The sequence below is a fragment of the Mauremys mutica genome, chromosome 2 (assembly GCF_020497125.1).
Source record: "Mauremys mutica isolate MM-2020 ecotype Southern chromosome 2, ASM2049712v1, whole genome shotgun sequence".
Lineage (NCBI taxonomy): Eukaryota > Metazoa > Chordata > Testudines > Geoemydidae > Mauremys > Mauremys mutica.
In genome coordinates this window covers 199,582,099-199,606,252 of record NC_059073.1, presented here as the reverse complement: position 1 = coordinate 199,606,252, position 24,154 = coordinate 199,582,099, and the positions used below count along the sequence as shown (strand labels likewise).

The following is a 24,154-nucleotide window of genomic DNA, read 5'->3' as shown; positions in this document are numbered from 1 at the left end:
GGAATGTCACCAAAGAGTTTACAGTTGGTAGCCCACTTATCTTGTTCCTTGCAGAACTCTTTTGCATAAAACCAGAGAAATAACTTATTTCTCACTTCAGCTACTCTTTATTCATAGAATCATAGAATATCAGGGTTAGAAGAGACCTCAGGAGGTCATCTAGTCCAACCCCCTGTGCTTTATCCTTTTGGTAAAAGTTTAGTTCTTTGAGTGATGTATTCCACTGGAGGTGTGCATGAGCTCCATGTGCTGGAGACCAGAAGATTTTTCTCTAGCAATGTCAGTTGGTCTGTGCTTGCGCCCCCTATGCTGAGGGCATAAGGGGCAGTACGGACTGACTGCTTCTCCAGTTCTTTTCTTCTGCCCCTGGTCTGAGATGAACCTCTTCAATGTTCACAGCTTTAGCTTGTGTTCTTGTTCTAAATTTGTAGAGAGTCGCAAATAGTTTTTAAAGCCTGTTTCTAGATAGGGTAGTTCAGCAATTTTTAGAGCTCTGGAAGTCCCTCCACAAGACACTCTCATGCACGAGATGCCTCGTATGTCCAAGATCCTGGGATTCAAGATCTGTGTGGCCTGTCTCTGTTGCCTCAGGGAAGCTCGTACCAGCTTCTAATTGCAATATGTGCCGGCCCCTTCCTCACTGAACTCATCAATTCTGTGAATTTAGATTTAGAAGATTCCTAATGGACTGCTCAGTGAGAACCCAGTCCAATCTTGGCCCAGCAGACCCCCCCTCTACATCTGGCTGAGGCCCCGAGAAGGGCCCCTTTGAGCACAGTGGTCTCCATAGCTACACAGAGCAGGGTTAAAAACTCTTCCAAACAGAACAGATGTGAGGAGGGTAAGCGCAAACACTGTTGTAAGCATTGGGAAAAATCTCTCTCCAAATCCTCATACAAAAAGAGGAGCTCGTCTCTGACACCCTCTGAGTCAGGTGAGACTCTACATCGCAGTATGTCTATGTCAGGAGCTCTCAAGAGCATGGTTCCAATTCCTTGTCACTGAGAACCAAAAGTGCCCTGAAACCATCTCTGGTCAAAGGGGCAGGACCATCCTCAGTACTGACGAGGGAAAGAAGGGAACAGTACTGACACGCAGAAAAAAGGAGATCTTGGTAGCAAAAACTATTCCTGTCTGAAGCCATCTCTACCAAGAGACAGAAGTCCAGTCCACTCTACAGCTTCATAGAGCTGAAGGACTTTATTATCTATATGGACCTGGAATTACTAATATTCCCTGGTCAGTTTGCCACTCACTTAATCAGACCACCATTATCAATGGTATCCTGTATTGATATAGAGGCCTCTTTCTCCTCCATCCAACAGATGGACAACAGACCTAGAAAAGTCATGCTTGGAAGCAATACAATCCATCCTTAGCAATAGTAGAAAAGATTCCAAAAGAAAATGCTACACAGCAAAATGGAAAAGAGTCCCTATATAGTGTGAGCATAGTCGACTACCTCCAGGGGGTTCTGAGATCCCTAGTATTCTTGCATCCGACGAAGTGGGTATTCACCCACGAAAGCTCATGCTGCAAAACGTATGTTAGTCTATAAGGTGCCACAGGATTCTTTGCTGCTTTTACAGATCCAGACTAACACGGCTTCCCCTCTGATACTAGTATTCTTGATTACCTTGTCTCTCTGAAAATGTCAGGATTATCTCTCAGCTCCTTGTGTGGTGCCCTTGGCAGCCATTAGTGTCTTTTACTCTCTTCTGGACAGCCATTCAGTTTTTGCCCATCAGATCATAGTAAGGTTTCTGAAGAGACTTGTCAGAACCTTTCCTCTGGTGCTGAAACCTGCCCCAATATGGGGCCTCAGTCTAGTCCTGTCATCATTAATTCCCCCATTCAGACCTTTAGCCTCATGTTCTTTTGCTCATCTATCTATGAAGCTTGCCTTTCTGGTTGCAGACACCCACCTAGAAGAGTAGGTAAGCTGCGAACCTTTATTGCAGACCCACCCTACATGGTCTTCCATAAGGACAAGGTCCTTATCCTAAACTAATTCCAAAAGTAATCTTGGAATTCCATCTGAACCACTTATCTGTCTTCTATCTGAAGCCCCATGCCGCCAGATAGGGCAGGAAGCCCCATTCTATGAATGTCCGCTAAGCTTTAACTTATCTATAGAGGATTAAATCCTTCAGAAAATCTCCCAAAACTTTTTGTTTCCTTTGCCAAATGCATGAGAGGGGGAGCTATGTCCTCAGAAAGACTGTCCAAATGGATACTGGACTGCATCCCGATGTTTGAGCTGATGGCAACCCCTCCCCCTCAAGATACGAGGCCCTATTCAACTAGTCCCCAGGTTATATCAGCAGTTTCGCTTTGAGATGTCCCTCTCCTACACAGTTGCAGAATGGCAATGTAGGGCTCCATCCATATCTATGTGAGACATTATCCCTTGGTTCAGGATTCTACAGCAGACACATTTTTTTGGGAGAGCAGTCCTTCAACCTATCATATAGCACGGTTCCTCCCACCCTCATCCTCAATTAATACTGCTTGAGAGTCACCTGGAGTAGAATACAAGTAGGGACCATCACTCAAAAAAGAAAGAAAGGTTACTTCCCTTGTACAGTAATAGGGGGTTCTTCAAGATGTGCGGTCCCTATCTGTATTCCTGCCCTTCTTCACCCGTGTAGTGGAGTCTTATCCTAGTGCTATTCATGGCAGAAAGGGGACTGGAGAAGTGGTTGTTGCACACCACCCTTTATGCCCTGGATTTGGTGCACAAGAAGAGAGGGGTGCAGGTGCAAACCAACAGACACTGCTAGCAAAAATCTTCCAGACTCAGGCCCTTCGAACACATGTGCACCGCAAGTGGAATACAGCTAGGGACCACACATCTCAAAGAACTCTAATCACTGAGCCAGGTAAGTAGCCTTTCTTTTCCTTTCTATTTAAAAGAAGTCTAATCTCAGTTTAATCTTTGTAGATTTTTTTAAAATAATATTTATCTTCTTTATTTTTGCCCTTTACGTACTGTTTAGTAGCGTCGTGGGAGCTTAATATGCTTTTTCTGAGTTACTGTGAACAATCTAGTATGAGAGTTCCGCAGCAGCTCTGTCCTTTAGAATGCTGACTTAAGTCCTATCAAATAAGTTCATTTTTAAAAACTTTTATATCCATATATCCATATATCTTTATTCTTTCTCACTCCTTTATTTCCACTGAAAGAAATATATGATGTTTGGACCTAATCCTATAAGGTGTGAGCACCCTTGACTCTCACTGGGCGCTGAAGGCACTTAGCGCTCCCTAGGACAAGGGCAGGCAACATTTTTAGCTTGAGGGCTGCATCAGGTTTCCAAAATTGTAAGGAGGGCTGTCCCCAAACAGCCAGGCATGGCCTGGCCGCCGCCCCCTATCTGATCCCCCCCCTGCTTCTCACCTCCTGATGGCCCCCCCAAGGACTCCTGCCCCATCCAACCACCCCTTCTCCCTGTCCCTGAGTGCCCCCCGCCGCCCCATCCAACCCCACCCCTCCTTCCTGACTGCCCCCCGGGATCTCTGCCCCCCATTCAACCCCCCTGTTCCCCACCTTCTGACCGCCCCGACCCCTATCCACCTCCCCAACCCAAGTCCCTGCCCCCTTACCGTGCTGCCTGGAGCGCTGGTGGCACTACAGCCACGCCACTGTGCAGCACAGAGTACTGGGTCAGGCCCAGCGGCACAGTGAGATGAGGCTGTGGGGGAGGAAGGACAGTAGGGGGGGGATGGGGCCCATAGGACCCTCCTCCTGGGCCAGGAGCTCAGGGGACGGGCAGGAGGGTCCCATGGGCTGGATGTGGCCCGCAGGCTGTAGTTTGCCCACTTCTGCCCTAGGATCAGCCCACAGATCTGTTCTTTTGGTGATGAGTTTTCCTTACCAAAGAACTTTCGAAACTTGGTTTGGTGGTCACAGAATTATAGAAGATGTTTCGACCACCTTTTACTCCTGGGGGAATTCTGTGCAACTGTGCATGCACAGAATTTATGTCTCCTGCAGAATTCTTTGCTTCCCCGCAGAAAAATGACTTTCTGATGGGGAAACAAAGGGAAGCCACAAAAGCAGTCATGCAGCCCTCCTCAGCAGCAAGTTTTTGGTCTTAGGGCAGCCAGCAGAGAGGTAAATCACTGTGGGGCAGGGAGCAGGACTGGGGAAGACCCGGCTGCAGGCTCCTATCCTGCGCCAGGCTCAGCTTCTAGTCCCAGATGGGCTGGAGAGGATGGGACTTCCTCTTCCCCTGCATGGCATCCGGGGCTGGGTCAGACCCACCCTCATATTTCTCCCCCAACTGCAGGAAGCTCTGCAAACTCCCCTCCCTCCCACTTCCTGCACCCATCGCACCTCAGCTGGAGGCAAAGGGATCCCTCTACAGGGAGCTGCTCCACCATCCATCCAACTCCCTGTGTATCCATACCCCCTCATACCCAGACCCTTCCGCTGAGCCTCACCTCCCCCGTACTCAGAATGCCCCACTCCCCTGCACTTGGACCACCCAAATAAGCCACTCACACCCAGATCCCCACCCCACCATGCCCCAACCAGCTGCACCTGGATCCCCACTTCCCCAGCATCTGGACCCTCCTACTGTGCCCCCCCACACCCAGACCCCCCTGCTGAGCTCTGTCTCCCCTAACAACCAAGCCCCACATGCTGAGCTCCAACCACCTTCACCTGGACCCTCCTGCAGAGTCCCATTACCATTACACCCAGAACCCCCAACAAGCCTCTGTGCATCCAGATTCCCCCCACACTCAGATCCACCACTGAGCCATCTGCACCCAGATTGTCCCTCACAGAACCCTCTCAACCCACACCTGGATCTCTCCACACTAAGTTTCTCCACAGTTGGATCCCGCCTTGCTGAGCTTTCCTGCCCACACCTGGCACAGGGCCCTGGCATGTTTCTAGGGCAGGCCTGGTCCTTGCACTGTGTCAGGTTTGGGTGCGGCCTCACCACTGAGTACATGTCCCAGGGGGAGCTGCACAGTGAACTCCCATCTTTGTGCAGCCAGTGCCCTGTGCTCCCCAATGCCATGCTGGAGCCGCCACGTTTATTTGACAAATAAAATTTGCAGAATTTTAAAATATTGTGAACAGAATTTTGAATTTTTGGCACAGAATGCCTTCAGGAGTAACCTTCATATAATCATCATGTGATGTTTACTAGTCCAAGGTCTACAGCTGCTTCACCACTTAGGTCTTCACTTGGGAGGCTAGATCCTACAGCCACCATTGAAGTCACTGGGGGGAGTTCTTCAAATGAAGCAGCTGCATGATGGACCCTTGAATAGCTGGTAGTGTTGCACACTTCTAGTGATCTGTCACTAGAAGCTTGTCTTGATAATGACCTAAGCTGGTCTTGTCAAATGTCTACCCCTTATTTGATAATTTACAGTATGTATTTAGTTTAGTTCAAGTCAGACACAATATCTAGTTTTCCATGGTGTCTTCCTCTTTACTCCATTGTTCAACTGAGTTGACCCAGGCAATAGCAAATCAAATGGTTTGCCTGAGATCATTCAGTTAATATTCTGAATTTGAACCCAGAACCTTATTGGTGCTCATCTTCCCTCAGCTTTTACCATCACCATTAATCAACTTAGCCTTTGTCAAAGTAAAATTTAAGTACCCACATAAGTACCTTCAGCTGCAAGAGCCACTTGATTAAAATACACATTTAAGAATTTACTCAGATTAAAATTAAAGCTACTTATTCGTTGCTGGAAAAGAAAAATACAGGAAGGTATTCATTGGTCCCTGTTGATGGAGAACTCTTCTTCCCACTAGGAAAAATGTTTAGACAGTTCACAATTCATTTCATTTCATTCACAAAAAGTTTGAATAATTAGGCATGGGGAAGCAGCACAGCCCATCCATTGTCCTTACTTTGGCCTCTGTGTTCCTGGACACAAGTGATTGACACAGGCCAGAACCTAAGCTTGTTATTGCCCTCTAAAGGTATGTACATAGTTTCTGGTTTTCACTGAGAATGAACTCAGCTGGCAAACAATTTCTATTCATCAATTAATAGAAATAGAAATACATGCAAGATATTGTGGCTGTGTGTTATTTTTCAATTTTAAAATCAGTGTAAATGGATATGCAGAGTTAGGGGTTGTGGCCCTGAGAGTCTGGGGAAGTTCCAAATGTGGCCCATTGAGTCCTATCAAGTTGCCTATATGGCTGTTGTATCAAGCAGGCAAGGTACTAACAAGCTTCAACGGCACTTTATTTTTACGGTGGAAACCTCTTTACCAAGCTGCTGCTGCACCCTCTGTAACTCTCACTCAGCCTCCTCAACTCCTCCCCCCTCCTTCCTGTTTCCTGTCCTTTCAGACTCCCAACAGCCAGTGTTCCCCGTTCTAATAATTACAAGCACATCTAAACACTACAATGGCCCTCAGTCTCTCAGCGTTTTAGGTAACCTGCAATAGATTACTGAGAGACACACCATTATTCTAAAATGACCTTGATAGTCTGGGACATGCCATGTCTTTCAAGGAGCCATAATTACAAGCAATGGACAGCACTTAGCTTTCAATCCTTTCATTTAAATGAGAGGGACCTGGGTGCTATCTGTGGAGAGACCTGAGTTTTTGAAATCCCTTGTTCTGAATTAACTCAAACATAACTTTCCCTGCTTGCTGTAAGAACCACCTACACACCTATTGGATATAATGGTGATGGATGAAAATGCCTATATGGATCTGTTCTCCATGTTTTGGGAGGAGGGATGAGTGCTAGGGTATTGTTTTTGTTCACATTCTCTGTCATTCAGCTGGTTGAATTTTTTATTTTTTTTTAATTTGGGTATGGTTTGATCCAGGTTGAGTCAGCTGTTGTAATTTTTAAGAGTTTTGTATGATTGTATATTTTAAATTATGTCCAAACAAAGCTAGTGTTTTAAGGATAGGTGTATTTGCTTGAAATATAAATAATGGATAAATAAAAATAAAATATAAATAATAAATAAATAACACAGCTAATTTATCTACATGTGCTGGCAAGCTATCAGAGATAGCACACCCTATGGAGTGTAAAACATACTTTGCCCTCTCTCTTCACTTTCTGTGCTGTGCTGACAGTCAGCTAATGAGGTCATTTTTTTCTGTGTGTAGATGAGGTCTTGTCTGAAAACTTTCTGGACTACAAGAACCGTGGGGTCAATGGCGCTCACCGTGGTCAGATTATCTGGAAGATTGATGCCAGCTCTTACTTCGTAGAGTGTAAGTACTTTTTCATGCTACTACAGTGCAATTCAATGAATGTGGAAAGAAGTGAGCTTTTTTTAGCTTGTGCCCATGGTCTGTATGTCTTTCAGGAAGTTTCATTTATACAGGGGTGGCCAAACATACTGACCCTCCAAGCCACATATGACAATCTTCAGAAGTTGAAGAGCCAGGGCACGCCTGCTGGGGCTCAGGTCTTCTGACCTGCTCCTGCTGAAGCCCCGAGTCCCAGCAGGTGCACCCTGCCGGGCTGGAGCCCCAAGACCCCTCTCCCCACTGGTCAGAAACCCCTACCCCACCACCCTGCTGCAAGGCAGAGGTCCCAAGCTTCCGTACCAAGTCTGGGAGGGAGGAAGGAGGGGAGGAGCTCCACAAGCTGCACTTTAACTGTAAAAAAACCACATGTGGCTCGCGAGCCATAGTTTGGCCACTCCTGCATTTATACATTAGGATGATCCAAAATGCTTTATGGAGTGGTGAACAACGGTGCCTACTAGGTCATGAATACTGTGGATATTGACTGATTCAAACTATTTTCAGGCTGATATAATTAAGCATTAAAGTCCACTTGACATCATATAGTATGAGTTATACCATCAGTTAGGATTTACATCAACGTGTTGTGAAAGACACCCCAGTGAGCCTAATCTTAAATTGTTTAATCAGTCCTCATTTTAAAAAAAAACCTCGTTGACTGGAGGACTTTATGAGTTGCTCACTGCCTCCAGACTGCTCTTTTGCTAGTTTTACACTGATGCAACTACATTGACGTCAATGGAATTACTCCTGATTTACATCTATGCAACTGAGATCTGAATCTGGCCCAGGGAATCTAAAATAATAGCTAACCTGTTTTTGAGTCCCCTGAGCATGTAAGTCACACAAACTTTGCACACGGGTAGAGTAGTATAGATATAAGGGAGTCTACATTGGTGTAATGGAGTCTAAGGGCTTGAACCTGCTCCCACTGAAGTCAATAGCACAACTTCCACTGAACTCAGTGGTGTGGAGTAGGGCATAAGTGAGTAGGGCATGAAGAGTCTAACTACATCAATTTACATGTCACCTCTGATTTTTTTCCAGTAATCTCCCTTATACTGTTTGGCCAAATTCAGAGATGATATGCATGGAGGTGTAAGTGGGTATCAATCTAAGGTTGACTGGATTTAAGGCAATCTAAGGGACTCAGACTCAGGTGGTATAATTTACATATTAAGGGGGCTGGAAGAGATGTGTAAGTTAGCCATCTTAGACTCATCCCTGAATTTGACCTAAATATCTGGCACCAGCAGGAATTTATTCTGCCACCTGCAGGTGTTCTGTGGGTATTCATAGTGTTAGAAGTGGGTTGATCGGAGTTCTCTTGCAGTGTGAGGCTGCAGGCCATGTTCTGTAGTGCCAAGTGGTAAGTTGACCAACAGATGGCTGTCTCAAAGAATTGAAGGGGTACTGTTGATATTTCAGTTTTGTAATCTTTTATATTTATAAAAAATGCAGCTGAGGGCAGTTACAGCAGCCTGCCTGTGATGTGGTGACAGTGGATGTTACTATTAAGATTTTAATGCTTCTAATTTCGGAGAGGAAATATACTGTAGTTTAACTCAAAGGTTCTTATTTGAAACTGCTTCCTTGTGCTACAGCTACTAAGCTGCAAAGCCGAAACTTTGTTTTCTTTAAATGGTAAAGCAGAGTTATGGAACAAGAGACTTAATTTCCCAAGATCTGGACTTGGAGAGGTTCATCCCATCATGAAGGAGATGCCTCCAGTATCTTGGGGGGGAGAGGGCAGTAGAACTAGCTAGAAGTATCTTTCCCATGTGATCCATAATGTGAAACTAAATAACTGGTGGTGGGCGCAATCCTGGCGTGGCTGAGGTCAATGGGAGTTTTGCCGTTGATTTCAGCAGCTCCTGGATTTCACTGGATGCATTCCCCTACTCACTCATATAGGACAAGTCGTCATCCTGCCTACCAATATCCAGAGGAAAAGGGAGATAAATACATAAGGAGCAGTACATAATAGTACATGATGATATTGGTAACCAAACTTGCTTAACCACTGAGGTATGAATTTAAAGTAGAGATACATGTTGTGTATACGTGTAGAGATATACACATTTCTACATTATATTTAAGGGATACTGCTCATTATTGAGGATATATGGAGGCTTTGTGGTTGCTTAAAAGCTTAAGTGAAGCTACAGTGTTTGACAGTCTCATGCATTTCATAATCGAAGAAGCCATTGTGAGCCAGTTTTTAAGTTCTTTAGGGCAAGGATCTTACCTTCTTTTACGTTTGTACAGCATGTAGCACATTGTGGTGTGTTCTGCTGAAAACAAATAATAATATTAACAGAGTAGCAGCATCGAAGAAATCTGTTTTATTATTTTTGCCATGCATTAAAGGACTTTTTAAGTTAATTTGTCCGTTTAAAAACTGGGGAGAAGGAGGAGAGGGAGAGAGAGCACAATGATATAGCAAGTCACTTTCAGGGTCCCCATTTTTAAAATATATTCTGTTCATTTTGCACTTCCCTTACATTTGATGCTGGTTTGGCATCTTTATTTTAGTAATAAAAGTAACTTGTAACACATATTAGCTCAGCTACAAAATCATCCTTTCATTTCTGCTTTTGCTAGTTTTTATGCTTGCATTTATTTGTATATAATTACTTTTTAAGCAGCCTGTTGACCCAACTGTGATACAAAATATGCAAACTTATAGATACTACAGTACTACAGTACAGAGACAGCCAGTGCTGCCTGTCAAATTGCCAGGAACAAAAACAAAATGAAAAACAAAATGTAACCAAATGCTAAATAAAATTTAATAATGCCTTATATAGGAATCTGAAGGCTCCCAAACTTGGGCTCCACTGCAGAATAAATTTTGACTCTAGTCCTTGAAATAAAAAAGTACTGAATTTTTTGTTGTTGTCTGGGGTAAAATGTACTTAATAGATTTTAAGGCTAGAAGGGGCCATTATATTAATCTAGTCTGACCTCAAAATTAAATGTGTTTTTCTACTGCCAATAGGACTGCCAGGAGATTTAAACCGAGGACCTTTCACATAACAGCCAGGGAACTTATTTCTGTGCTAGCAGCTAACTTTAAGTAAATAGCTCAGATGACATTTTTTTTAACATTCGCTTATTTAAGCTCAAGAAACATGCACATTAAAGTTTGGGAGTTTTGTGAATAATAAAAATTAGGAAAGGTGAATTGAAGGGTGAAAATAAGTAAATGGGAATACATTGCTACTTTGCTATGTTTTGAATATATAGATATACATTGGATGTCTGGGAGTGTTTTGTACTAAATCCTTAATATTATTTGAGCAATTATGATAGGAACTGAACCTTTCTCTCCAACATCTTAGGCAGTTAATGATAAGGTGACACATGGCATTCTAGTTATGTAATCTCTAACCATTGTACCTAAAACACTGCTAAGGCATTAAACAGAATTGAAAGCGGGGCTCCACTTCTGGTAAAGGTTACACTAGTTCGCTTTCAGTGGTCTGGGAGTTGAAGTAGGAGCATGGAAGGACAAAATTGATGGTAAAATACACTGTACACTTTAGCAAAAAACACTGAACCATATTTCCAGATCACTTCTGTAGGTGGTGGAAATCTTCAGACAGATACAGCTGATGATGACCATAATCATTGGCAAAGAAGATAGCCTGAAATGAAGTTCAACAAGGAATAAAGCACAATTTTTCAATGTGGTCATAAGAAACACTAATAGGGGGATTTGGTGCTATTGAGTTTTAAAGTTATGGGTATTATAGATATATTTGTAGCAGTATACAGGAAAGGAGGGCATGGGGAAGGAATGGAAACCATTTTTCGCAGAAATTACACTACACATCTTTACCAAATTCCTCAGATTTCAATCATTTCAGCTATTTTTATATTGTTTAATTGTGTTTCGCTGATATTCTCAGAATCACCTGCTTGGTCTGAGTTACCAAGGGCTAAGTGAACAGATAACTTTTAAATTGCACTAAAGGCAATAGAATTATTTCTGTGCTATGGTTCTATGACAGCAGAGAATAGCTCTCTCTCCTTCAGTGGTACAAGTTTCAGCACTCATAGGGCAGGCATTTAACATATACCTTGCTTTTGAATCAGCTGATAGCCTGGTTTAGTACAACTGAGACAATCTTGATATCTGGGGGAAAACTAAAAGCATAACTTGCAGTGATCCGAATGGGTACAGAACTATTTTTGGACAGGCTACTGTGATGCCCAGAGATGTCCTTGTTTCTCGTTCCATTTGATGGACAAAATTAAAAAAAAAAAAAAAAGCCAAACCTATCCTATCAATACTAGTAACAGACAAAAAGGTTTAGGGTTTTTTTTTTAAGCTTAGAAAAAAGCTTAAGATTAACTGTGCAGAGATACAGCATGCAGCAATTTAGAGCAATCAGCAATCTCTTCCACGACTGCTTAGTTCAGGCCAGGACAGAGAGAGAGTAAGAGATCCTGTGTAGTGTCACTACCATACGAAGCACAGGTGATAGTTTAGGACCTCAAAAGCATTACAGAGTCAAGTCTTTGACTTGTGGTTTTAACAATCCCTTTTATATTCATTACAACCAATTATTAGTTGTTATTATTTGCATTTATAGTAGCACTGAAAGGCCCCAACTGAGATCAGGGCCCCATTGTGCTAGAAGCTATGCAGACACATGGCAAAAGACAGAACCTGCCCTGAAGAGTTTGCCGTCTAAATAGACAAATCATCGGATGGGAGAGAACAAGTCCTCTTACACATCTTACATATAGGGAACTGAGGCACAGAGAGTTTAAGTGACTTATTCAAGATCACTGAGGGAAGACTATGGGAGATCTAGGAATTGTACATAGGACTCCTGAGTTCCAATCCACTACCTTAACCACCTTCTCAACCAAGTTTGTCTCTTTTCTATCAGCAGGGACAGTACAATAAACAATCAGTCAGCTTCTTTATTATCTTTTTGTTATCTTTAATCCTCTGTTTCCCATTTACTCTGTTTCTGTCCCAGTATATTATGTATAACTATGGCTAATTCTGTACAGTAAGCTGAGTGCATTCATATTACCTCTGCATTCATATTTCTCACACACACGCACACACGTAACATCACACATTACTATAGCCATCTGCAGTTTATATTTATTCACAGCTAAAAAAAAAAAGATTAATTCCGTTTCCTAGAGAAGTTTGTGTCTTTGCACTTTTTATGGATCACAAACTTACAATATAATGTTGAACGACAGATATGCAATTGCTGTGAGCCTTAGGGAGTTTGCTTCCAAATTACAGCATGAATGCAAGACAGAACTGAACTCATATCCTACTAGTACTCAGAAAATAAAGAGTATTAATAGATGCACAGGCATTGTCACACTACAGCCGGTTTTGCATTTCTGCAGCAGACTGGTAATTTGGTTTTTATGACATCCAGTGATAAACAGTAACTGACCACAATAAATATGAAATGGCTGTTCTTGGAGGTTTTGTGTGCCTCTAGGGAAGCATACTTTCTCTGTGTTGCAGCTTGGAGGGCACTGCAGTGAAATAACCAACCTATAATGAGTTTTCCAGGAAAGGAAGCAAGCTTTACTTCATTAGAATTTCTGGCACATTTTTTGGCCTATACAGCAATAGTCAGTGTGAGAGACCATTTGTTTGAGGTGTAATGCTGCATCTTCCCATAAACAGTACATTAAGTTAGCACATCCCTAAAATGGGGGGAACTTTGACGCAGTTCAAATTTCACTGTCTTTAGCATAGTAGCTGAATGTGCAGTTATCTTGTTTGAATGGGTTACTTTTGTTGCCACAGGTTTAGTACTGACAAAGGAAGGAGACACACTGCTTGCAGATATCAGAGATAACAGAGTTTTCTGTACCACTGTTGAGCATGGAAAAATAGCAGAAGACTTACAGTCTGAAGGTCATGCAACTGAACTAGTCAGAGATCTGAGGCAACATGATGCACCTGCCAAAGAGATTGGGAGTATTGTATCCTAGTATGTAGTTAATGTTTAGTACAAATCCCTTTGTTTTTGGAACATAAGCATAAATGTTCCAAAATCAATGTACTGAAATGTCCCAACCAAATGCATTTATTGGAGGCCTTTCTGAAAGTATCCCTTTAATTACTTTACGAAGTTGCTTTAAAGGATATTGTCAAAATGAGGATAATAAAAGTACGTTGTAGCACAAGGGCTTTCCAAATAAATGAGAGAAAACCGCACTGTCAAAAATCCCAAAAAGCTGTAGTGCAGGCAGATCTATTGTGCAGCAGTGCCTCTCACTCTCCGATTGGAGTTGGCCAGTGGCTCTGCCCCCTAAAAGAACACTTAGTCCCCCAGCTTCTCTCAAACCATACTCAGCTAGGTGTGGGGGAGAAGGCCATGACAATATTGTTTTCCTTACTTTTGTGCCCAGTCACAGAGTTCAAGGCAGAAGGGACCACCAGATCATAGTCTGACCTCCTGTGTATCACAGGCCACCAACACTACCCAGCACTCTCTACTAAACCCAATAACCACAATTAAACCAAATTACAGCCCACAAGAGACTATTGTGTGTCACAGGCAGTAGGAGAGATTGAGGTGCAACAAGACCTGAGGCCTGCTGCCTCCACAGTGCCACGGAATTGATTAAGTGAAAGCTAAACAGGAGGGATAGCTCAGTGGTTTGAGCATTGACCTGCTAAACCCAGGGTTGTGAGTTCAGTCCTTGAGGGGGCCATTTAGGGAACTGGGATAAAAATCTGTCTGGGGATTGGTCCTGCCTTGAGCAGGGGGTTGGACTAGATGACCTCCTGAGGCCCCTTCTAACCCTGATATTCTATGATCCTGGCAAATGACCCGCACCCCATGTTGCAGGGAAAGATGGGGGGAAAAAAGAAAACCCAAGGTCACTTCCAATCTGACCTGAGGGAAAATTCCCTTCTGACTCCATATATAATGATCAGTTAGACCTGAGCATGTGAACCAGGCAAGTGCCTGAGAGAGAGAATGCTCAGAGCGCTGTCCCCAATGTCCCATCTCTGATGTTTCAGAGGAAGGAGCAAGAAACCCCCAAAAAACAATACATTGCAGCCCTGAAGCATGTGATTTTAAGAATATTGCACATGAACCAGAAGGGACCCCCAGGGGTGCCTGTTATCTGGGGTTACTTACACCCAAATCTCTCAGTAACTTTACTCTCTGTGAGGTGGTATCAGTAAATAAACCAAGGGAGATGCAGCACCTCTGTCTGCTATATGGCTGGCATAAATCACACAAAATGCTTTTACTTAAAGCCTTCACTTTATTAGCTTCCAGCACTCACACCTGAATGCCTGTACTCCAAGTCTCTGCTTTGTTTAGTCTCAAGTACATACAAACACAGTAGGCTATAGAGCACCCCCAAACAATCATTACCCAGGGTCTGGAGGGGTCTCAAGTGGTCAAATGAGAAGGTTCCAGTGCCCAGCTATCTGCCTGTTGCTGGGGATTCCAAGAGAAGTCCAGAAGATCACATCCAAATTCCTCAGAGCTGTCTACCCCTTTTAAGTTAGTAACTGCTACAATTACATCAACAACATGTCAATCAAACAAAAACCATTAAGCAAACACTTTTAAGCCCTTAGTTATACAGATGTGTTTTTGCAGAGTCTGCACTCTCATGGGTCCCGACACACACACCAGAAGTCAAATATAGATCGACTTCCTGTTTTTCACACTTGCCCCAGCATATCAGGGAGGATGCAATCAGTCCCACACTTCATGATCGCTGCCTCCCACCAACCCCGTCCCATCTTTGCCTTAGTGATGCTAAGGTTGGTACAGAAGACTTACAGGTATTACTCTTGGCAATAAGCAAAATAATCGATTTCCATCTCAATAATCGACAGTGGTTTGAGCACCTGTCTGGTTGCTAAAAATGCCCCTCATCATGCCCAGCCCTACTGCACACCCTCATAAGTAACCCCATCATACAATCCCCTCATAAATTTGTCCTGCTCTCTCTTAAAACTATTTAAGTTGTTTGTTCTCACAACTCTTAGTGGGAGACTTTTCCAGAACTTCACTCCTCTGATGCTTAGAAACTTTCTTCTGATTTCTAGCCTGAATTTGTTTGCAGCCAGTTCATACCCATTTGTTACTGTATCAACATTGTCCATTAGTTTAATTAACTCTTCACCCTCCTGGTGTTTATGCCCCTGATGTATTTATAGAGAACAATCCTATCTCCCCTCAGCCTTCATTTTGCTAGGCTAAACAAGCCAAGCCCTTTCAGTTTCTTCTCATAAATAGGGCCCTACCAAATTCTCGGCCATGAAAAAGGCATCATGAACCATGAAATCTGGTCTTTTGTATATTTTTACCCTATAATATACAGATTTCACAGGGGAAACCAAACTTTCTCCAACTGGGGATCCTGACCCAAAAGGGAGTTGTGCGGGCATCGCAAATTTATTATAGGGGGATTGTGGTATAGCTACCCTTACTTCTATGCTGCCTTCAGAGCTGGGTGGCCCAGAGAGTGGCAGCTGTTGGCCAGGTGCCCAGCTCTGACGGCAGCACCCTGCCAGCAGCAGTGGAGAAGTAATGGTGGCAGTACCATACCACTCCACCCTTATTTCTGCACTGTTGCCTTCTGAGCTGGGCAGCTGAAGAGTGGTGGTTGCTGGCTGAGGGTCCAGCTCGGAAGGCAGAAGTGCAGAAGTAAGCGTGGCCATACCATACCTTGCCGTCCTTACTTCTGTGCTGCTGCTCATGGCAGCACTGTCTTCAGAGCTTGGCTCGTGGCCAGCAGTCGCCTCTTTCCAGCCACCCAATTCTGAAGGCAGTACTGCCGCCAGCAGCAGCGCAGAAGTAAAGGTGGTAACACCGGAACCCCCCTACAATCACCCTGTGACCCCCCACAATCCCATTTTGGGTCAGAACCCTTAGAGTTACAACGCTGTGAAATTTCAGATTTAAATATCTGAAATAATTAAATTTATGATTTTTTAAATCCTATGACCATGAAATTGACCAAAATGAACCGTGAATTTGGTAGGGCCCTACTCATAAAGATAGGTCCTCCTTTCTCTTGATCCATCCTAGTAGCTCTTCTCTGCACATGTTCCAATTGAAATTCATCTTTCTTGAACATGGGTCATACAAGATGCAGAATGCCCTCACTTCCCATAGGCTTTAGTGGGAATTGAGGACAGAGCTGGTTAGCAATCTTTTTCCCTGCCACAGAAAATTTTGACGAAAATGGAAAAAAAGATATTGTCTAAATTTTCTATGTAAAATTTTGAGTTTCTTGTGAAAAATCAAATATTTTGACCCAAAACTCAAATATTTCCATTTTGAAATATCACTGTGATGCCTCATGAGTTTTTTAGTCCAGGTGCTTCATGCTTCCCTTCCTCTCTATAGGCCAGGTTCTCTTGTTGGACTATCTCTCCCATGCATGAGGTGGGTGCACTATGGGAGATGTAATCTGGCTGGGGAACCCAGTCTATGGAGGAGAATAGGAGCATAAGGCGCTTGAACTGCAGTTTACAGGAGGTACTGCAGTGGCCTTTCTTAATCAAAATACTTCCGTTTTTGTCTGAAAACCAAACAACTGGGGGGGCTTACTGGACGTTCAGTTTTTTTTAATGACAAATCAAAATTTTCAAAAAACCAGCAAAAAAAAAACTTCAGAAGAAATTGTTTTGGTAAAAAGTTTTTTTCCTTTCTGTGGAACCAAGACCCTACATCTGACCACTATGAATTTTGCGAAAGTTTGGATACTGTCTGGATATGGATCCAAACTTGATTCACAAGCCTCTGATTATATTTATTTACCTTTTAGGAGCTGAGTTCAGATTTCTGGGTTTCTTATCTTGTGACAGTTGGCATCACAGGGGCCTAGAGAGAAACAGGGAGCTGCATTCTTTACCAGGCTTTAGGTGTTAGAAGTGTCATCAATTCTTGCCAGGGAAGATCCCTGAATTCCGACCTTGGGAGGGAAATAGAAGAGGAAATAATTTTCAAATATTTTATTTTTTTAAAGTATTTACTTGTAATTTTTAAACTTCTCCCATATATTTTATCGGGAAAATTCTAATCCCACTGAAACCAGTGTCAGAATTACATGAGGCCAGGATGTGGCCCTCAGTGATATAGGATCTTAAGCAGTTTTTTGTATTTATTTATTATTATATTATAGAAGCACCTAAAGGTTCCAACTGAGATCAGGACCCCATTGTGCTAGGTGCTGAACATACATATAGTATGAGGCAGTCCTTGACCTAAAGAACTTATCGCCTAAATAGACAAGACAGACAAAGGGTGGGAGGGGAGACAGAGGTACAGCCAGGTGAAGTGACTTGCCCAAGGTCACACAGCAGGTCAGTGGCAGAATTTAGAATAGAATCTACATCTCCGGACTCCCCGGACTCCAGTGTCTTATCCACTATTGTAAAAGCATTTCAGTCCACCCGCAGAACCAAGTGTGGATATTCATTAAAAGTTGCTGTATGATTTGAAGTGTTCACTGTATAAATGGGTGTTACTGCACCTATTCCTCATCTTTTCCTTTCACTTCTTAAAGAACAGAGTTTCTGACAGCTGTACTGATTCCTACAGCTGGAGTTGTGGGGAGGGTTTGCGTGTGGCGGCTGTGCCTTCATCAGATCATACAAATGTCAGAAAAGGTTTTCCTCTCATTTCTATGAGGCTTTTATTTTGAGCAAACTGTGGGCAGAGGAGTAGATCCAGAAGCATTGCTGCTCAGTGAAAGAACAATTGCTAGCCCAATTGTATCTTCTTCCTTCCCAGACACCAGCTCAAGAAGCAGGACATGAATTCTGCTCCCCTCCCAATCCTCTGGTAATCCTGCACTGGCCCAACCTTCTCCCAGCTGCTTCTCTCCCTCTGAAACAAATACAACACTGAGCTGTTCTCTGCCTCCCTCCCATTTGTTGCTGCCACTTTCCTGGTCTCCCCGCCCCACACTCACGTACACCTTTCTTCCTCGTACGATTCAGTACAACAATCATAGTTTCTTGCTACTGCTGAAGCCCCAACTTTTGGCTAGTGTGGTTTTGGGCTGGCAGCAAGAAACGGTGACTGGTTTGGGGTGCTTGTTAGAGGCTTTTGGGGGGCATGAGGAAGGAGGATTAGTGAAGGGGCCACTCATTCCAGCCAGGAGCTCTACATAGCTCATGCTTTGAAGTTAGTGCTTATGGCCTAACTTCCGCTGCAAGATGCAGATGTGGTTTGTGGGGCAGACTGTGATGCTTGATCCACCATTTGCTGTAGCAGGTGGCTTTGGAGATGACCGCAAAGAGACTAACATCACTCACTCTATGGGAATCCTTCAAGAGGGTCTGCTAGTGTCCTGAACTTCCCTCATCTCCCTGTATTTGAATATGTGGGCAGTTGTAAGTGATCTATGCCCCATTCTCTCCTTCAAATGCTGCTGAAATCTCAAGGTGGGGCCCAAAGAGTCTGATCCTCCACTTAAGTCTTCCGGAGATTCAGGTTTACTGTTGGTTGTCCGTTTACCCCAGAGAATGGAAGGATTTAGGTGATTACAATTGCTCAATTCTACACCTATGAGGTTGATGCAGGTGTGAGCTGTGCACTTGCTGGCATTCATGCAGAGTAAGTATATGACAGTGTGAATTCTATGTGCACAATATGGATATTTAGGATTCTTTCTATAGGTACTCACATTTTAAAATGTTGGTCTACATATGTATCTATTTTGCAAAGACCTGCTCAACAAATCATACCAGTGATATCCTAATAGTGAAAATTGAAGCACAATGTATCAGTTTTTGATCATGAATTCTATTGTGCAAGAGATTCTATTTTTACTTTGGCTTCAGCAATCAGGTTTTCAGAGCAACTCAGAGTTCAGTGTTCAGAGTCTGCAGTAGTTGTATAGAAACGAGAAGAGGTTCTTGACATCCAAACTGTGCTGGTAATGTGGCTAATGCTGTTTTAATGTTCTAAAAGTGTAATCTGTTCATTGAAAAGTCTATAAATGAATGTGTATGGATTGTCTTCCTCATTAGAGTTTTTTATTTTAATATTCTGCACAGTGGATGGTGCAGTCAATATTAATTTGTTTTAATGGATCAGGAAAATAAGGTAACCCAGTTGATGTTGTTTTGCAAATGGCTACATTTCTGCTATCAAAGGCACAAGATTATAGCTTCATCTACTGTTTGTGTGTTAGCCTTTGCCACTGTTAACTAAAATCCAGTGGAAATTCTGTTTTGGTCTGTGCTATCCAGTGCTTTGTTGGAATGTACTTCAGAAGATACAGCCTCTCTCTCTGTTTCACTGAACAAGGAGCCATAGTCTGCCCTTGGATACTCCCATTGGGCCTATTTCTGAAGCAGCTGAGAGCAAACAATTCCCACTGAAATTAGTGAGAACTGCTTGCATGCAGCAGCTGCAGAATCAAGCCCATTGACTTCATTGTGCATCCAGGTGCAGTGTATCCAGGTGCAGAATTTGGCCCAAGTGGTTTTAACTATGTAGAAAAAATATGAAATTGCATAGGTTACAAACACAGGGGGAATGGGAAGATGCATTGAGTGACTGGAGTGATGTCAGCACATTTATAGCAAGGTTATTTTTCCTCTGAAAGGTGATTGGGATACCAGCTCTTGTTTCAGTAGTTTTATTAATAATTAAATACAATGAAAACTCCTGCACCTAAATATATATGGGTCTGACCTCAACTCACAAATGCAAAGTAATCCAAAGGAATGGTTGCCATGCCTGTCTCAGTTCATCTCTTCATACCCATGCATTGCCACTGGATATGGTGGTTGATCTGCAGGGGCAGCTCCAGGCACCAGCATGCCAAGCGCGTGCCTGGGGCGGCAAGCCACGGGGGGTGCTCTTCTGGTAGCCGCGAGGGCGGCAGGCAGGTTGCCTTCGGCGGCATGCCTGCGGAGGGTCCGCTGGTCCCGCAGGTTCAGCGGACCTCCCACAGGAGTGCCACTGAATCCGCAGGACCGGGGATCTCCCCCAGGCAAGCCGCCAAAGGCAGCCTGCCTGCCATGCTTGGGGCGGCAAAATACCTAGAGCCGCCTCTGTTGATCTGAGGGGCTCAGAAGAGTGGGTAGTCTTACGTCCCAGATGAAACAAGAAATCAAACCCCAGTGGGCTGCTTTAAGGGCAGAGTGTTAGACATCACTCTCTTATTTTAATGTTTAAGATAATAGTACAAACAATTTGTTGTGTTAAATTTTGGTGGTTTTGTGTGTTTCTCATTTGAAAAACCCTATGAAAAGTTGCCATTAAAATAAAATGACAAGGCATAACGTATAGTGTGTGCATTGAAAATAGCATGTAATTGAGCAATATGTAAATGTTACGTTAGTATGCAGACTACAAACTTGATTCCTGTTTATGCTAAGGTGCTTTTACGCTACTCTTTAAAGTGGGCATAAATGATTTATGCTGCTTCAAGGCTCTTTTTACATTGCCAGAATAGTGTAAAGGGGTTTTAGTGTTGATGAGGATAGGCCCCATCACTTAATTATTACAGAAACTTTGTAGCATTGTAGAACTGTTGGGTTCTAGTCTCAGCTCTGCCATTGACTGTGTGATCTTGGGTAAGTCACTTAATCTCTTTTTGCCTTAGTTTACCTATCTATAAACTAGATATGATCATACTTATCCACCTCCTGAGTGGTGTTCTGAGGATTAATTTGTTAGGACCCAATCCTACAGTAATTACACACACAAAATTCAGTTGGATTTTGCTGACAGTTTTGCCTGAATGAAGAAGATAGGATTGGGTCTGCAAGCAGGTGGTGTACCCACTCAGTTCCAAATAAAGTGTACATATACTGTGTAAGGGCAAACTCACTCCCTTGCTGGGGGTTGGCTTTATGAGCAATGTATAGCTAATAAATGCAGCCCAGGCCTTCTCCCCTGGCTCGGCTGTTCCTAGGATTTCAGCCATAGAACCCTAAATCCCTCTGACCAAAAGGTCACTTTCCCCTCCCAGAGTGGAATGAAAGAGCCAGACCTGCCACACTGGTCAGCAGGAATCAGTCAATCTCCCTGGAGGGTTCCAATATCTGTTTAGCGCAAAAGCACCCTATTAATATTGGTATAGTACCTTGAGAGCCTCAGATGAAAGGTTCTTTATACATGCAAATTTCAAACTTTTCAAACTTCCTAAAGTTCACTCATCCCATTAGAAATTATAATTCCCTCTCAAATCTTATTGCCAGATTCTTTTTATAAAAGTAAACCATCTTAAAATAGATACTTCTGCTGTGATTGCTTCTTAATTAAATTGCTCTAATGATGCTTCTGTCCACCTTTCATCTTTCATTTATAGTATCTACCCTGATTTCATTAAGTTCTCTCCTCTTAAATGATCTCCTGCCTGTGAATTATTCTGACTCTTCAATGTCTAGTGCAGCATCCTCAGTGAGTCCTCTAAATTTAACCTGCACTATTCCCTACTAATCCTTCCGCCTCCCTGGCTGGGAGGAGCTAGCTGACATATACATGCTTCTTTCGAAGAGGCCTGCACTGTGGTGTAATGAGATGATATGCATCTTTGCTTGTCTGAGGATGAGCTGTCACTACATACTTGTCACTGTACTGCTTGTGTGCTATGGAATCATCCCTGCAATCATGAGGATAAATACCATGGGCCTGATTCTAATTTACATTAAATCCATTAAAATTGCTTTACATGAGTAGACTGTGTCTAAAGGTAATCTACTACCAGAAAGGTGTTAAGTGTTGTCTTATTGTAAATGAGAGTCAGACCTCAAATGCAGAAATAGGCATTGTTTGTTTTTTTTTAAAATCCCTCTTTTTCTATTTCTTATACTGTTTTTGTCCATGCCTGTCACTTCTCATTCTCTCTGTCTTGCACAGCTGAAGCCTTTAGCACCAGCATTACTTGTTGGAAGCCCCAAACCAGAGAAATCATTAAAAAAGGACCTTAAAAAAAAAAGTAAAAGAAAAAAAAATCTCCTTTTGTGTTATAAGCATAATGCACAAAAGTACAAGGTGTGAAGTGGAAAAAAATCACTTGCATGATAAGAAAAGAAATAGGGTTCAGTTAGAAATAGGATGGGTGATGAATGGATTCTGTAACTGAATTTCAGCTGTAAATATCATAATGGTTCTGCAGTGTTCTTCCTGAAAGCAAGAGACTAAATGGCAGGGTGTCTGGAGAGGTGAGATTAAGACTTGATGGGTAAAAAATCTTGGATTAGGAAAATAAGCCTGGTGAGGCAAGAAGAATGGGACTGGTATGAGTAGCCATCAGTGGGGAAGAGACAGGACAGGGATGGGGACACGTTGGAGGGAACAGGGTGGAAGGGATCATGACTGGGGCAAAGAGGAGAAGTCTGTGTCCACTACAGCACACTTCCCTCCAAAGTATGGAATAGAACCTGGAAATTCCCAACTCTCACCTTTCCTCTGCTGTCAGCAAATATCTGTGAAGCCTCACTGGCAAAGTATTCCATCCCCCTCTAATGCTGGAAGATAACAGATAACTACAGCTATCACTTACTCTGTTAATTCAAGTGTCAGAGGTCTGTGCAGAGGATATAAAGGTTCCAGCCCTACTGATGACCCACGTGGGTGTGAACATGATGCCAAATAACGGAATTTCTGCTTTTTTGAGTAACTCTTTTTGTTTTAAAGTAGGAAATTATACACACAGATGTTCAAGGAACATTATTAAGGTTGTAAAGTTAAGCACTCAAAAGTTAGGAAATGCAAGAATTAAAGTTGCCTATGCAAAGACTATCATAATGCATATGCACAAGAGTGTAAATTAAGATTGCAGAGGCAATCTTAATTCTGGCCTTTCCTATCTTTTGGGTGCTTGATTTTCGAACCTTAATGATGTTCTTTTAACCATTTTTTGGTGTAATATCATATTATACTAGTTATAATGTTGATTGCATAATACATTTACTATACTTTCAACCTGAAATTATCTTTCCCATATTCAGTGTACGAGGAAGAGTTAAATATCAAAAGTCAGACCAGTCAAATGGGGATTTTTACATTTTTTAAAAAAACCTCATGAATTTTAACCTAATCTCATTATTTTGGGTGGTTCAAACTCATGTTTTGGATTTTTTTTTAATTGTTGGGGTTGGCAATAACATTTACTGTTTATAGCGTTCAAGTCTTAACAACTCAGATACTTTATCCACTTTTTGAAATAACCAAATTAGATACTATTTTAAATTATAGATGGACCCCATTTGTACAGTTTGATTCTACAGTCAAATCTGGATACCAATGTTACTAAAATGCAGGTGGCCATATCTGAAGTTTTGGTTTGGCCGGTTATAGTTCTGGGATCTGATTTTTTTCCTCACTTACACTAATGTAACACCCTTTCCTTAAGAGGAGCTACTGCTGATATGCAGTGATGCAAATGGCAGGATAATCAGGCCCAAACAGGCCAGCTGGATCTGGATTGGAATTGCTCCACACATCAGAGTGAAACCTTGGCCCTACAGAAATCAGTGGCAATTTCACCCACGGTGTTCAGATATAAGGTTTTGTGTTGAGTTTATACTATGCATTAGTTTTAAAAATAGTATTTTGCCCCATTATAAGAGCACAAAAAAGCATCAGAATTGGTATATGTCACGCTGTCCGTAGTGGCTCATGAGCATGAGTGCCAACCTCTGGGCAGACTGTCAAAAGCAGGGCAGAGATCCCAAACTGGTAGTATGTTCTATAATTTAGATTTCACCAAACCAGTAACTGGATCACTGTAACAGTCTTAACATGGAATTACAAATCATCCCCTTGGGCTCTCCAGTCTATCTTGCCACTCAAACAAGCTGGGATTAGTGATAAATGGTCACTTACACCAAAAATCACAAAATATTCAGGTTGCATCCAGTCCCAAGAGACCAGTCACTTACCCT

At 42.7% G+C, this 24,154-nt stretch overlaps 1 protein-coding gene across 5 annotated transcripts in view; it reads left to right on the top strand.

Annotated features, from left to right (window-relative positions):
• The window catches only part of HECW1 (HECT, C2 and WW domain containing E3 ubiquitin protein ligase 1), a 398,524-nt gene that overhangs the window by 143,146 nt on the left and 231,224 nt on the right, over positions 1-24,154 (top strand). For all 5 annotated transcript variants that reach the window (XM_045008223.1, XM_045008222.1, XM_045008225.1 and 2 more), the window contains one exon: positions 7,117-7,224. In XM_045008223.1, the coding sequence (XP_044864158.1) occupies positions 7,117-7,224 (108 nt within the window). The remainder of the gene's footprint in view (positions 1-7,116; positions 7,225-24,154) is intronic.